Genomic DNA, 15,280 nt, shown 5'->3' on the forward strand with positions numbered 1-15,280 from the left:
CAATAAATAATTCAGTCATTGGCTACCTATAGGAGTAAACCAATAGGAGCAGAGCTCTCCTATGGGGCAGAGCTCCACACAATAGAACAGTTGAGCCTACATTTCCTACTACAACATTGCTAAAAGATTGAAATGGTTGCAGTCATAATAGTGTCTAAATTTGACCATGTGCTGTTGTAAGGAGTCAATCTTATCAGACCATTCCAAACATCTTGATTAATGTTATGTTCTTTTACTGATTGTGAGTGTGTGTGTGTGTGTGTATGCGCGATGTCCTTTTGCTTCAATAATGCCCATAATGCCAAACGTAGTCCCTAGCAGAAGCTCCTCCCTCGACAAAAATCCCCCACAAGAAAAAAGAAAAAAAGAGGCAAGCGATAGCGCGCGGTTCCTGTACAGCCTGGTCTCAATCACGTCCTCGTAGCTGAGATAAATTCAACCCACAACTTCACTGAAGTCATAGTAACTTAACCCTACTGAACGCAATATGTCTGGAAGAGGAAAAGGAGGAAAGGGACTCGGAAAAGGAGGCGCCAAGCGTCATCGCAAGGTTCTCCGTGATAACATCCAGGGAATCACGAAGCCCGCTATCCGCCGCCTGGCTCGCCGTGGGGGCGTCAAGCGTATCTCTGGTCTGATCTACGAAGAGACTCGTGGTGTGCTGAAGGTGTTCCTTGAGAACGTTATCCGTGATGCCGTCACCTACACCGAGCACGCCAAGAGGAAGACCGTCACCGCCATGGATGTTGTCTACGCTCTGAAACGCCAGGGACGTACTCTGTACGGCTTCGGCGGCTAAACTATTCGGAACCAATCAATCAACCACCCCCTACAAAAAACAACGGCTCTTTTAAGAGCCACCCATCTCCACACAAGAGAGTTGATTCCATTATTATAACACATTTTGTCAGGCCTTCAACGGGTTTATTCAATTATGTACGGGTTCTTTCAACGGGTTTAGCTGTCATGAAAAAAAAACCATACGTTGCCAAATCAATGTCAACGCAAGTAAATGCGTAGTCTTGGCATTCCACGACTAGAAATGACCATCCCACATGTGCACTCTAGAAAGAAAATGGTTACTTGGATTATTACGCACACAACACAGTGCAGCCCCTTTTTCTATTGCGCATCTAGTGATAATGCATGCCCTTGTCGTACCATCCCAAAAGGACAATTCCTGGTAGTAATCGCTAGGCTGGTTGGGAGTTTGGGGGACTTGGGGCCGGTTTCACAGACAAGGCTTAAACCTAGTCCTGGACTAAATCACACTTTCAATGTAAAATCTCCATTGAAGATGCTTTTTAGTCTAGGATTAGTCCTAAGCCTTGTCTGTGAAACCAGGTGTTCTATGTATATCATTCTCAATCATCCTCTTGACGTTTTCATGTTCATATCGCCATCGGAAACAAGGCAACCCGACAGCCGAGTGAAAAAGTAAGGAAGGGGTGGGGGGAGGAGCCCGCGCGTGCGCAGATATGTATTTACCCGCGAGGCAGGCTAGAGCTTTAGAAGTGGATGTCAGCAGCCGCCTAATTTGCATAGCCCCACCTTTATATTACGGGTGTGCGTTTGCCGCCTCTTCATTCGTTTCTGAGAAGTAACGAGCCACTATCAACATGCCTGAACCAGCGAAGCCAGCGCCCAAGAAGGGCTCCAAGAAAGCCGTCACCAAGACCGCCACCAAAACCGGCAAGAAGCGCAGAAAGTCCAGGAAGGAAAGCTATGCTATCTACGTGTACAAGGTCTTGAAGCAGGTCCACCCCGACACCGGCATCTCTTCCAAGGCCATGGGAATCATGAACTCCTTCGTCAACGACATCTTCGAGCGCATCGCCGGCGAGTCTTCTCGCCTGGCCCACTACAACAAGCGTTCTACCATCACCTCCAGGGAGATCCAGACCGCCGTGCGTCTGCTGCTCCCCGGTGAGCTGGCCAAACACGCAGTGTCCGAGGGCACCAAGGCTGTGACCAAGTACACCAGCTCCAAGTAAACCGATTTTCGTCTGTACTACTTACCCCAAAAGGCTCTTTTAAGAGCCACCCACCCTATCAAAAAAGAAAGCAATTCCATAGTGAGTTAAGCTCGCGTGCTACAAATCAGTCGAATGTATATGCTGTACTGATTGTGTGTATTGTAACAAGTAAAATGTATTTATACAGCACCTTTCCCAGACCAAGGGTCACAAAGTGATTTACATAACAAGAAAGAAAACACAAATAAAACATACAAGACTGAAAGCCACAGCATGTTAAAACAGGCAGAAAGCATGCATAACATAACAAGCATGTATATGGCATATGTATCAATTACTCGATGTTACAATGTTCAAAGACTCCAGTCCTTGAACGCGCAGGAGGTTTTGCGCGCCTTTTTTGTCCCTCACTTGTTTGTTGCTCACTAGTTGTCAAAAACGGTTTCCGCTATTACTATAATGGACAGGAGTGACTACACTGCATACATACGGATGGCCAATTTCTCGGGACAGGTGGATTTAAAATAAATAATAAAATATAATAATGGTTTAAACGGCGTTCACATGTGGATAATGTAGCCATGTCAGTGTGACAAGTCAATAAAAGAGCAATTCCATAGTGATTTGAGCTGACGTGTTACAATGAAGTCGACGGTATAGTAGATATTATATATTACTGGTGTTTAATAACTCGATGTTACAATCGTCAATGACTCCAGTCCTTACGTGGTATCCCTCCCAAATACCTCTCAATCCCCACTATCTCCCAGTACAGTTTATCCACAGTAAATAAGTTAATAATACAAACATGTAATTCTTCCTTTTTCTAGCATTGTGACTGCCTGGTCCTAGCATAGATGTATTTTCTTATGATGACTGATGGATAGGTGATTCTTAGACAACCTGGCTAACTGGACAACGAGTGTTTTTTCAAATGTTGTTCAGAACCAGACTCGACCAATAGAATCTAGTGTCAGGAGTCTTCTACTTTGCATAGCTCCCCCTTTATATAGCGGCTGCACTACCTCCACCCATTTATTCGTTTCTGAGAAGTAACGAGCTGTTTTCATCATCATGCCTGAGCCTGCGAAGCCTGCGCCCAAGAAGGGCTCCAAGAAAGCCGTCACCAAGACCGCCACCAAAACCGGCAAGAAACGCAGAAAGTCCAGGAAGGAGAGCTACGCCATCTACGTGTACAAGGTCCTGAAGCAGGTCCACCCCGACACCGGCATCTCCTCCAAGGCCATGGGAATCATGAATTCCTTCGTCAACGACATCTTCGAGCGCATCGCCGGCGAGTCCTCTCGCCTGGCCCACTACAACAAGCGTCGTACCATCACCTCCAGGGAGATCCAGACCGCCGTGCGTCTGCTGCTCCCCGGTGAGCTGGCCAAGCACGCCGTGTCCGAGGGCACCAAGGCAGTGACCAAGTACACCAGCTCCAAGTAAACAGGTTTCCGTCTGAATTACTTACCCCAAAAGGCTCTTTTAAGAGCCACCCACCCTATCAAAAAAAGCAATTCCATAGTGAGTTGAGCTCGCGTGCTACAAATCAGCCGAACTTATGCTGTACTGATTGTGTGTATTGTAACAAGTAAGTAAACTGTATTTATACAGCACCTTTCCCAGGCCAAGGGTCACAAAGTGCTTCACATAACAAGGAAGAAAACACCAATAAAAACATAATACAAGACTGAAAGACACAGAGGGTTAAAACAGGCAGAAAGAATATAACATAACATAAGCATGTATAAGGCATTATGTATCAATTACTCGATATTACAATTTTCAAAGACTCCTTGAACGCGCTGGAAGTTTTGCGCGCCTTTTTTGTTTTTCCACACTGCCATTGTTTCTTTCAACTGCTGGAGACTAAGGAGTCTACTAGGGAGTAGTGTACTCACTAGTCGTCTAAAACGGTTTCCTCTATTAATATAATGGACAGGAGTGACCACTGCATACATACGCATGGCCAATTTCTCGGGACAGGTGGATTTAAACATAAATCATAAATATAATAATGGTTTAAACGGCGTTCACCGCCAAGACATGCTCACTTATCTATCGATAAAATGCTTTCATATCACCCCCATGATGTCATTAACTGGCCAAGTCAGTGTGACAAGTCAATAAAAGAGCAATTCCATAGTGATTTGAGCTGACGTGCTACAATGAAGTCGACGGTATAGTAGATATTATATATTACTGGTGTTTAATAACTCGATGTTACAATCGTCAATGACTCCAGTCCTTACGTGGTATCCCTCCCAAATACCTCTCAATCCCCACTACCTCTCAGTACAGTTTATCCACAGTAAATAAGTTAATAATAAAAACATGTAATTCTTCCTTTTTCTAGCATTGTGACTGCCTGTGAATCCCTGCTCAGCAGTCGCTGCCGAAATGTTCGGGCGCCTGTGTTTTCTCCCCGCGAATAACGGGCTAAAAGTCACCGGTGGTGCCGAGTTGAGGTCCAAATGCAAACGGGCCAGCGAGCAGACTTGCCTCCGGTTAGAATAAAATCATGTGAGCCGCGAAGGCCTCGTGAGTTTTGTTGTGACTCGATCAAAACCCCACCGTTGCACCGTCGGAGGGAGCGGTGCGCACAGCTTTTCCTGTGTTATTTGTCTCCTAAAGTGGCTAAAAGTGCATATGATTGCGACCAGCACTCGTTGTCCAGGTAGCCAGGTTGTCTGGCAAGGGAGTACAAAGGTTGAGGGTCCCCCGATGTGGTGCGGGGTGTTATAAATATGAGCTATTTTGGTGGTCGTGAAACACAGTCGCGGGGATGGGGCTGAGAGCTTGTCCCTATAGGTGATTTTTCAGATGGTGTCCCTCTCCCTCCTATTACATCTAGACAAGACAGGTGAAAGCCATAGATAGACTATGGTTGCTGCATGTCGACTCTGAGGAATCAATTGCGATATATAGAATTGTGTCGAGGACATCAGCAGCCTTATTATGAATATGTTCGGCTACTAAACTAGTTGGTAACTAGCTGAAATTGCAATCATAACTTTGTTTGTAAATAAATAAATAATAATAGTAATAAGTAAATTCAATAAATTAAATGTGCTTATGTATGTGTTGTTTATCGATGGTGACGTAGTCAGCCTGCCTCCTCTCTCCATGTGTTTGTGGGTCTTTGTGGACCGGGGTGTTTAGATTACATCACATTTGTAATGTAACATAATATAATATAATATAATGGTTCTGCCGCTGCTTGGCTGTCCTTGAGCCTCGTATTAATCGTATTAATATTCACCAATAATACAATAATATATATGCTTATGACACTGTTGTACAGTATGCTATTGCCCCCACGACTGACCAGGCTCTTTCTGAGCTACAGTCTGCATTCACTGTCCTGCAGAGAGCATTTGGTGTGCTGAGAATGAGAATGATACTTAATGTTGGAAAGATAAAAATCTATGTTCTACCATATCACAAATTGTTTTTATTTGATTCATGTTTGCATCTTGGGTGTGTCCCGCCACCTGGGCAGGTCGTTCATGGCGGTGTTTGATTATCGCTTTATCATAGATGATAGTTGTTATCCTCATCATTGCATTCTGTATAAATGGCTGGCTGGACCGTTAAATCCTGTAGATCTATTCATAATTCATTTTTGTATATAAAGCCCTACTACATAAACAAAACCCGCTACCTAGTGGTATTATTACAATTCAAAGACATGCATGACCGAACTCGTTTACAGAATTGGTTCTTGAGGTTCTGTCCAGGTAGCTGACTAGTGAGCCTGCATCAACCTTAATGCTATTCAAGTGCAAGAAGATTACATTTGTCTTCGCCGTTTAAGATACACACATTCATCTGCTGTGGAGCAGTAGCAGGCGGTCTGATTCTCCCTGGAGGTGATGGTAGATCCACATGTGAACGCCGTTTAAACTATTATTATATTTTATTATTTATTTTAAATCCACCTGTCCCGAGAAATTGGCCATGCGTATGTATGCAGTGTAGTCACTCCTGTCCATTATATTAATAGAGGAAACCGTTTTAGACAACTAGTGAGCAACAAACAAGTGAGGAACAAAAAAGGCGCGCAAAACCTCCGGCGCGTTCAAGGACTGGAGTCTTTGAAAATTGTAACATCGAGTAATTGATACATATGCCTTATACATGCTTGTTATGTTATGTATGCTTTCTGCCTGTTTTAACCTGCTGTGGCTTTCACTCCTGTATTACTAAGTTTTATTTGTGTTTTCTTCCTTTCTTCCTGGTCTGGGAAAGGTGCTGTATAAATACTGTATAATTTTACTTACTTGTTACAATACACACAGTCATACATACAGCATATACATTCGACTGATTTGTAGCACGCGAGGTCATCTCACTATGGAATTGCTTTCTTTTTTGATAGGGTGGGTGGCTCTTAAAAGAGCCTTTTGGGGGTAAGTAGTAGACAAATATGTTTACTTGGAGCTGGTGTACTTGGTTACGGCCTTGGTGCCCTCGGACACGGCGTGCTTGGCCAGCTCACCGGGGAGCAGCAGACGCACGGCGGTCTGGATCTCCCTGGAGGTGATGGTACGACGCTTGTTGTAGTGGGCCAGGCGAGAGGACTCGCCGGCGATGCGCTCGAAGATGTCGTTGACGAAGGAATTCATGATTCCCATGGCCTTGGAGGAGATGCCGGTGTCGGGGTGGACCTGCTTCAGGACCTTGTACACGTAGATTGCGTAGCTCTCCTTCCTGGACTTTCTGCGCTTCTTGCCGGTTTTGGTGGCGGTCTTGGTGACGGCTTTCTTGGAGCCCTTCTTGGGCGCTGGCTTCGCAGGTTCTGGCATGTTGATAGTGGCTCGTTACTTCTCAGAAACGAATGAAGAGGCGGCAAACGCACACCCGTAATATAAAGGTGGGGCTATGCAAATTAGGCGGCTGCTGACATCCACTTCCAAAACTCTAGTCTGCCTCGCGGGTAAATACATTATCTGCGCACGCGCGGGCTCCTCCCCCCACCCCTTCCTTACTTTTTCACCCGGCTGTCGGGTTGCCTGGTTTCCGATGGCGATATGAACATGAAAACGTCAAGAGGAAGATTGAGAATGATATACATAGAACACCAAGTCCCCCAAACTCCCAACCAGCCTAGCGATTACTACCAGGATCTGTCCTTTTGGGATGGTACGACAAGGGCATGCATTACTATTATCACTAGATGCGCAATAGAAAAAGGGGCTGCACTGTGTTGTGTGCGTAATAATCCATAATAACCATTTTCTTTCTAGAGTGCACATGTGGGATGGTCATTTCTAGTCGTGGAATGCCAAGACTACGCATTTACTTGCGTTGACATTGATTTGGCAACGTATGTTTTTTTCATGACAGCTAAACCCGTTGAATGTACAGGCCTGACAAAATGTGTTATAATAATGGAATCAACTCTCTTGTGTGGAGATGGGTGGCTCTTAAAAGAGCCGTTGTTTTTTGTAGGGGGTGGTTGAGTTTACGAATAGTTTAGCCGCCGAAGCCGTACAGAGTACGTCCCTGGCGTTTCAGAGCGTATACAACATCCATGGCGGTGACGGTCTTCCTCTTGGCATGCTCGGTGTAGGTGACGGCGTCACGGATAACGTTCTCAAGGAACACCTTCAGCACACCACGGGTCTCTTCGTAGATCAGACCAGAGATACGCTTCACACCCCCACGGCGAGCCAGGCGGCGAATAGCGGGCTTCGTGATCCCCTGGATGTTATCACGGAGAACCTTGCGATGACGCTTGGCGCCGCCTTTTCCGAGTCCCTTTCCTCCTTTTCCTCTTCCAGACATGTTGAGTTCGGTAAGATTATGGCTTCGGTGAGGTTGTGGGGTGAATTTATCTCAGCTACGAGGACGTGATTGAGACCAGGCTGTACAGGAAGCGCGCGCTATCGCTTGCCTCTTTTTTTCTTTTTTCTTGTGGGGGATTTTTGTAGAGGGAGGAGCTTCTGCTAGGGACAACGTTTGGCATTATGGGCATTATTGAAGCAAAAGGACATCGCACACACACACACACACACACACACACACACACACACACACACACACACACACACACACACACACACACACACACACACACACACACACACACACACACACTCCTTACAACAGCACATGGTCAAATTTAGACACTATTATGACTGCAACCATTTCAATCTTTTAGCAATGTTGTAGTAGGAAATGTAGGCTCAACTGTTCTATTTTGTGGAGCTCTGCTCCTATTGGTTTACTCCTATAGGTAGCCAATGACTGAATTATTTATTGATTTATTCAGGGGGGGTGAGAGAGACTGTTTTGCCCTGCCCGGTAAAGACAAGGGCACTCTGAGAGGAGATTGCGAATCTGCTGGCAAAGGGTGCAATGGTCCTAGTCCCCAGGGACCAGCGGTTTGTACTCCCCCTCAATCTGCTGGAGCTTCAGGCAGTCAGACTGATTGCTCAGCTCAACAGCTAAAAAAAAACACTTCCCACCTACACTAAAGAGGGGCGAACGGAGGTAACCACAACACAAACACCACTCTCTCCAGCTCTCAGCAGCCTCACCCTCACAGAGCATGAAGTGAGACACGTGCTGAAGGCGGTGGACCCCAGGAAAGCCTCAGGGCCGGATGGCGTCCTGGGACGGGTGCTGAGGGACTGCGCCGACCAGCTTTTCACCAACATCTTCAACCAGTCCCTGTCCCAGGCCACCATCCCACCCTGCCTGAAAACCTCAACTATCATCCCAGTCCCGAAGAAAAGCACGGTGAGCTGCCTAAACGACTACCGCCCGGTGGCACTCACACCAATCATCATGAAGTGCTTCGAGAAACTAGTCCGGGCCCACATAGTCACACGCCTCCCGCCCAACCTGGATCCATACCAGTTCGCCTACAGAGCCCACAGGTCCACAGAGGACGCCATCGCGACGACTCTCCACTTCACTCTATCCCACCTGGGGAGGGGAAACAGCTACGCGAGACTGCTCTTTGTGGACTTCAGCTCTGCCTTCAACACCATTCTTCCAGACAGGCTAGTGACCAAACTACTAGACCTGGGACTATCACACTCTATATGTGCATGGATCAAGGACTTCCTGTCTGACCGCCCCCAGAGGGTGCGGGTGGGCTCCCACACCTCCACAGCCCTCAAACTCAGCACTGGGTCCCCCCAGGGCTGCGTGCTAAGCCCCATCCTCTACACCTCTACTTCACCCCCGTCCACCCCAGCAACTCCATCGTAAAGTTTGCAGACGACACCACCGTGGTGGGCTGCATCTCGGGGGGGGGACGAGGCGGCGTACAGGGATGGGGTGGAGCAGCTGGGCAAGCTGTGCAAGGTTAACAACCTGCTGCTGAACCAGTCAAAGACCCAGGAAATCATCGTGGACTTCAGGAGGAAAAAATCTGAGGTCCAGCCCCTGCTCGTCGATGGAGGGAGCGTGGAGAGAGTCTCAACCCTCCGATTCCTGGGGGTGCACATACAGGATGACCTGTCCTGGAAGATCAACACAGCAGCCATCATCAAGAAGGCACAACAGCGGCTCTACTTCCTGAGAGTCCTCAGGAAAAACCACATCGGACAGAAGATGCTTGTGACCTTCTACCGCTGCGCAGTGGAGAGCATCCTCACCTACTGCATCTGCGTGTGGTTCTCCAGCTGCACAGCCGCAGAGAGGAATGCGCTACAGAGAGTCGTGAGATCACCGGCGCCCCCCTCCCCTCTCTGGAAGAGCTGTACAACACACGCTGCCTCAGGAAGGCCTCCAAGATCTCCAAAGACCCATCCCACCCTGGGAACGAACACTTTGCTCGGCTGCCCTCGGACAGGCGGTTCAGGACCATGTTCGCAAGGACAAACAGACTGAAGCTCAGCTTCTACCCCAGGGCAAATTTAAATCAAGGACCTCCTGGACCAGTCTACCTCCTCAAGGCCCAGACCCAGGCTCAGGTCCGACGCCCAACTCAGCCTGAGGGTCCCACGTACCAACCTCAAGAGGAAGGGTGACCGTGCCTTTGCGGTGATAGCACCGACCCTGTGGAACGCGCTCCCTTCTGCCATCAAGTTTGCCCCCACTCTGGACTCCTTTAGAGCCAAGTTAAAAACCCACCTCTTCCAAAATGACATTCCCTAAATCTACTCCCTATTTGTTGTGAATTGTATGCCTGAGTTTTACGTTTAAGTCGTCTGTGTCTGATTGCTTTCTGTGTTCCTTGTCTTTGTCTTTATCTGTTCCTTTACCCGGGCTGCGCCCCGGGCCGATGTAAAAGTTGGATGGGGGGCGCATTATAAATGAAATTAACATAACATAACATAACAGGGCCATTCAGGCCCTGAACACAGCAAAGACCTAGGTTCTAGGCCCTGGACAATCTAGACAATTTGATGGCAGCTACTAGATTGAAATCAAGTGCAATACTGAAACACAACTGTGAACATTTAAAACCTGCAAACTGCGACACTTTAAATGAATGTGCAATAACACTATGTGCAATATGACAACCCTCGGGTACATAAGGTTCAGAGATAGGACATGTTAGAATAGGTATAGCATAGCATAGAGTACAGCACAGTGTTTTATTTGTATAGTATAGTGCAGGGGTAGGCAACCTTTTTGATATGAAGTGCCATTTTAAAATGTTCTTGTTAGTCAGTGTGCCAACCACAATATCAACATTAATTATGACTCGACATCAAACCAAACCAAACAGACCAACTGATCTGCAATTTTATTCCACAACATGAACAACAATTTTCAGCAAAGAGCTATGTATGCAAAGCCATGTATGCTAAATAAACAGGCCTAACAGTCAACTAACTGAAACTTGAACGAAATGACCAACATAACATCTAAGACAACTAAACTTTGTGATGCGTAGCACAACTTTAAGCAAATTGGTGCGCTCAATTTCTATCAAAGTTGCAATGCTAACTGCGCTCCCATGGTTATCATTTTAATAAGTAGGCCTAACTGGATGGTGATTATACAAGGGTCTTACTTGTATGAATTATAATTTATATTTATATAATTATTTGGTTGTTACTTACATTTTATTCTTTTATTCCAACCACAACAAACATTTTTTTGGGGTTGCAAAGAGCTATGTATGCAAAGCCATGTAAACAGTCCTAACAATCAATGTGATCCTTGGCCCTGTTTTCCTTTGCTCAACTCCATTATCTGGGGGTGGTACTTGGTCACTTTAAGTAACATGGCATGTCATTCACATCTACGCTCTCATCAAGTGCGAGGCTAAACACCGTCGCATCTTTCAAACCAGCGGTCTGCTGCGCTTTCACGTTTTCTGCCATTTCTCCTATTCTTCGTTCCACACTTCTGGCTGACACTGGGATGTCTTTTATTCTTGATTTTATTGTGTCTTTGTTTGATAAGCCTTCAAACAAAACATCTGAGCTACAGAGGAAAGCCTCCTTAATATATTCTCCATCAGTGAATGGCTTTCCACGTTTCGCAATGCAATGAGCAATGCGAAAGCTTGCTTCAGTTGCGTGATTTTTAGCAGTGGCAAATGCTTTAAAGGTGCTGGCCTGCTTCCCAAACCTTGACACAGCACGTCTTATTGATTCGGCCTTGTCTGCTTCATCCTTGAACGACTTCTGATGTTTGGTCTCATAATGCCGTTTAACGCTTGAAGTTCGGCAAACAACATTTTCGTGACATAGGACACATACAGCACGGTCTTTTTGGGACACAAAAAAGATAATTATTATATATTATTATTATATTGTTATGTGTGCTTAACAGTAACACTTGTATCGAATCGAATTCAGAATTTGACTTTGAAATTTGACGCCAGAATACGGCTCTCGTGGAGTGGAAGAGAGACTAGGGCTGCATTCGTAAATTCGCCCTGAGAGCGCCGGAGCGTCCCTGAGACCGCCTCTAGTCCAATCAAATTACTTGGTCCCATTATGACGTTGAACCCAGTGTGCGCGAATTTACGAACGCAGCCAACATAAAATAAAAACATTCTCCCATTCTCGCACTTATTGCTTGCGTGCCACTGTTTAAGCTGTCGCGTGCCACTGCTGGCACGCGTGCCATAGGTTGCCGACCCCTGGTATAGTGGATAGTGTACATAGCCTTTATTTATGTAAACCAGCTCTTTTCCCTTCTTGTTTTTAGTTTTTTTTCCTAGCACCAGGGGAGCCCCCCCTCCCAAATGTCGTTGTTTGGTACCTGTACTATATCAATGACAATAAAGACCATTCATTCATTCATTCATTCAGATTGAGCTCTCTCTGTGAAGTCTAGAATCTGAGATTATTGAATCCCAATCCTGTGATGGTGTCAACAGTCAGAGGATGTTCATATCTGGTCATACTGGAGCTCTAATACATATTCCAGGGTTCATGTCATGGTGAGGTTGGACCTCTATTACATATTCCTGGGGTCAGGTCATCTTCATTTGAATGTTCCAATGATTGCAAATAGGACATTTGTTTTCAATGTTTTCTCAATAAACTGTAGAAGAGATTATTATTATTTTCTACATTTAAATGTTTTCCTTGTACAATGTAAATGACCCTAACCATCAAATCAGATTAAACTTTATTTACAATACATACTGTGGCACATTTCATTCACATATGCAGTATAGCCTAACGTGTTTTAATAACCCTGACATATTCAATACAACATGCTTTTATAATGTGCTCATTGTGTGTGGAATAATGGCAAATTCTTCTAATTTAATCCATTTTAAATTGAGTCTATAACACCACATAGTGTAACATTGAACACTGTATTCTGTACATATATATACTATCTATTTTAAGAACAGCCTATGGGGGTACCGCATTTTGATGTCCTCCCAGCACCATTAAGCTTTAGCCGAAGTAAATCACAGACCTTGTGTGGAGAAAATCCGTGATCTACAGAATACACTGACTGACCCTGATTTACTTCGGATTATTTTACATAAGGACAATCACAACGAGTTGGACCATCACAACGAATTCACACATTAAGGCCTTATGCTGTTGTGAATTGGCCTACATGTATTTCGGTTACCGAGATGGCACGGTCAGCATCCCTGCAGGCTACTCATTTGAGTCGTATAACCTATAGATTAACGCCCTACAAGGGTGGTAAATGGGAAAACGCCTTTGAGGGAAATATTGAGGTGGCTCTTAAAAGAGCCTTTGGGGATTTCTTCTCAGATCGGTGTGGTCATCTTAGGCGCGCTCTCCACGGATACGGCGGGCCAGCTGGATGTCCTTGGGCATGATGGTGACTCTCTTGGCGTGGATGGCGCACAGGTTGGTGTCCTCGAACAGACCGACCAGGTAAGCCTCGCTGGCCTCCTGCAGGGCCATCACAGCAGAGCTCTGGAAACGCAGATCGGTCTTGAAATCCTGGGCAATTTCTCTCACCAGGCGCTGGAAGGGCAACTTGCGGATGAGCAGCTCGGTGGACTTCTGGTAACGACGGATCTCCCTCAGAGCCACGGTGCCGGGCCTGTAACGGTGAGGCTTCTTCACGCCGCCGGTGGCCGGGGCGCTTTTACGGGCAGCCTTGGTAGCGAGCTGCTTCCTTGGGGCTTTGCCGCCGGTGGATTTACGAGCGGTTTGCTTGGTTCTGGCCATAATGCTACCTTCTTCTTGTACAGTCAAAGTGTAGATGTTCTTCACAAGACAACTTGCTACGTTTATAAAGCCGGAGCCGTCGTGCTCCGATTGGCCGGCGAATGTAGACGAGCTCATTGGCCCGCGAATGTAGACGAGCTCATTGGCCCGTTGTCATCTCCTTCTCAGGCTGTCATTGGACACGAGCCCCGTGCACCCTTCCCGCCATAAATTAAAACTCTAAACCCCTCCTGCTCCCTCCATTGCGCGCTTCCCTTGTCCACCCGCCCCGCCCATGTGATTTATAATAATAAACATAATATGAAGATTTTAAAAAATCGGTGTTATGGGAAAATCCATAATTATTAGTCAACTGGCAGATGATACCACTGTTGTGATACCACTTTCTTAAGGACAACGACCCCAGCTATAGCTTTTACGCTATTCTCAGATGCATTAGGTTTGAGGCTGAATATGAATGAATGTGAGCTTATGGCCGTACAAGACTGCTAATGTAATTTCACAATATCCCTGTAAGGTACCGTTAAAATGTGTTTATGCTTATAGCCAGCACTCATCATGAAGGGAACATTGGTTGGCAACACCACGCGGCCAAAACAAAAGTGTGTTGTGGTGGGTGCGTCCTCTCAGGAAGGTATATGATGACTGTTTAACTTAGTGATTGCAGGCTTCAACATGAGGCACACTACGGTACTCATAGCGGACAAACACCGTTTAGAGATGAAAATACAAATTGCACTTTTTGAGAGACAAGTGGTTGGCTCTTAAAAGAGCCTTTGGGGTTAAGTAGTTGGGTGAAAGCCGGAGTAGAGCTTTTACTTGGCTTTGGCGGGCTTCTCGGTCTTCTTGGGGAGAAGCACTGCCTGGATGTTGGGTAGCACACCGCCCTGAGCGATGGTCACACCGCCCAGCAGTTTGTTCAGCTCCTCGTCGTTACGGACGGCCAACTGCAGATGACGGGGGATGATACGAGACTTCTTGTTGTCGCGGGCGGCGTTGCCGGCCAACTCCAGGATCTCAGCAGTCAGGTACTCGAGCACGGCGGCCAGGTAGACCGGTGCGCCAGCGCCCACACGATGGGCATAGTTGCCTTTGCGTAGGAGCCTGTGCACACGGCCCACTGGGAACTGGAGTCCGGCTCGGGAAGAACGGGTCTTTGCCTTGGCCCTGGCCTTGCCTCCGGTTTTACCTCTTCCTGACATCTTGAAACTTAAAGCGAGTTCTGTGCTAGTTAAAGAAAAAGCGGATACTACTTGCTCGCTTGGGGTGGTGTTCTTATAGCTCAGCCTGACCAGCGTTCATTGGCCACCGGGCCGATGCCACCTCATCCAATCAGCAACCCGGATACGCGCGCCTCTTCCCGCCGCCCAGCGATTGGCCGCTGTTTCACTCGGCCTTTGTGAGTTTCCCTCGCGTGCCAGAAATCAAAGTTCAAATCAAACCAATAATTTCCTAATAATATACTAAATAGCGAAACAATACTCCTTATTGGCATTACAGCGAAAAGTGAAGTGCATTAGGCTATCACAGCTCTCCCCATACGCAATGTAGTAGGCTACTACTAGAGCGAAAAGTTGACAATTTCTATCCAAATAACGTTATATATAGCAAACTACCGTATGTCGATATTGAAAGGTATTTTGTGGAGTCTAGCATAGACCCCCCCCTCCCGCAGAGACCGAGTGAGTTAATATATCGTTTGTTAAAACA

General features: G+C 46.4%; 7 protein-coding genes across 7 annotated transcripts; 3 read left to right on the forward strand and 4 right to left on the reverse strand.

Annotated features, from left to right (window-relative positions):
• Positions 1 to 487: 487 nt before the first annotated feature.
• LOC308175751 (histone H4) lies at positions 488 to 799 on the forward strand (the record flags this gene model as incomplete). Its single annotated transcript, XM_080550299.1, has 1 exon — positions 488 to 799. One exon carries the CDS (start codon positions 488 to 490, stop codon positions 797 to 799), a length of 312 nt encoding a protein of 103 aa, XP_080406425.1.
• An 817-nt stretch (positions 800 to 1,616) lies between these two features.
• LOC308175756 (histone H2B-like) lies at positions 1,617 to 1,994 on the forward strand (the record flags this gene model as incomplete). The annotated part of the gene is made up of 1 exon (XM_080550304.1): positions 1,617 to 1,994. Exon 1 carries the CDS (start codon positions 1,620 to 1,622, stop codon positions 1,992 to 1,994), a length of 375 nt encoding a protein of 124 aa, XP_080406430.1. The 5' UTR covers positions 1,617 to 1,619.
• Positions 1,995 to 3,050: 1,056 nt separating this feature from the next.
• On the forward strand, positions 3,051 to 3,425 carry LOC308155750 (histone H2B-like; the record flags this gene model as incomplete). The annotated part of the gene is made up of 1 exon (XM_080529124.1): positions 3,051 to 3,425. The coding sequence occupies one exon, from the start codon at positions 3,051 to 3,053 to the stop codon at positions 3,423 to 3,425; it is 375 nt and encodes a 124-aa protein (XP_080385250.1).
• Positions 3,426 to 6,412: 2,987 nt separating this feature from the next.
• On the reverse strand, positions 6,413 to 6,787 carry LOC308175735 (histone H2B-like; the record flags this gene model as incomplete). Its single annotated transcript, XM_080550283.1, has 1 exon — positions 6,413 to 6,787. One exon carries the CDS (start codon positions 6,785 to 6,787, stop codon positions 6,413 to 6,415), a length of 375 nt encoding a protein of 124 aa, XP_080406409.1.
• A 670-nt stretch (positions 6,788 to 7,457) lies between these two features.
• Positions 7,458 to 7,769, reverse strand: LOC308175745 (histone H4; the record flags this gene model as incomplete). Its single annotated transcript, XM_080550293.1, has 1 exon — positions 7,458 to 7,769. The coding sequence occupies one exon, from the start codon at positions 7,767 to 7,769 to the stop codon at positions 7,458 to 7,460; it is 312 nt and encodes a 103-aa protein (XP_080406419.1).
• Positions 7,770 to 13,159: 5,390 nt separating this feature from the next.
• LOC308155762 (histone H3.2) lies at positions 13,160 to 13,570 on the reverse strand (the record flags this gene model as incomplete). Its single annotated transcript, XM_080529136.1, has 1 exon — positions 13,160 to 13,570. The coding sequence occupies one exon, from the start codon at positions 13,568 to 13,570 to the stop codon at positions 13,160 to 13,162; it is 411 nt and encodes a 136-aa protein (XP_080385262.1).
• An 815-nt stretch (positions 13,571 to 14,385) lies between these two features.
• LOC308175725 (histone H2A-like) lies at positions 14,386 to 14,772 on the reverse strand (the record flags this gene model as incomplete). Its single annotated transcript, XM_080550273.1, has 1 exon — positions 14,386 to 14,772. The coding sequence occupies one exon, from the start codon at positions 14,770 to 14,772 to the stop codon at positions 14,386 to 14,388; it is 387 nt and encodes a 128-aa protein (XP_080406399.1).
• Between the last annotated feature and the right edge of the window lie 508 nt (positions 14,773 to 15,280).

Source organism: Nansenia antarctica (assembly GCF_963989245.1).
Source record: "Nansenia antarctica genome assembly, chromosome: 1".
NCBI classification, from domain to species: domain Eukaryota; kingdom Metazoa; phylum Chordata; class Actinopteri; order Argentiniformes; family Microstomatidae; genus Nansenia; species Nansenia antarctica.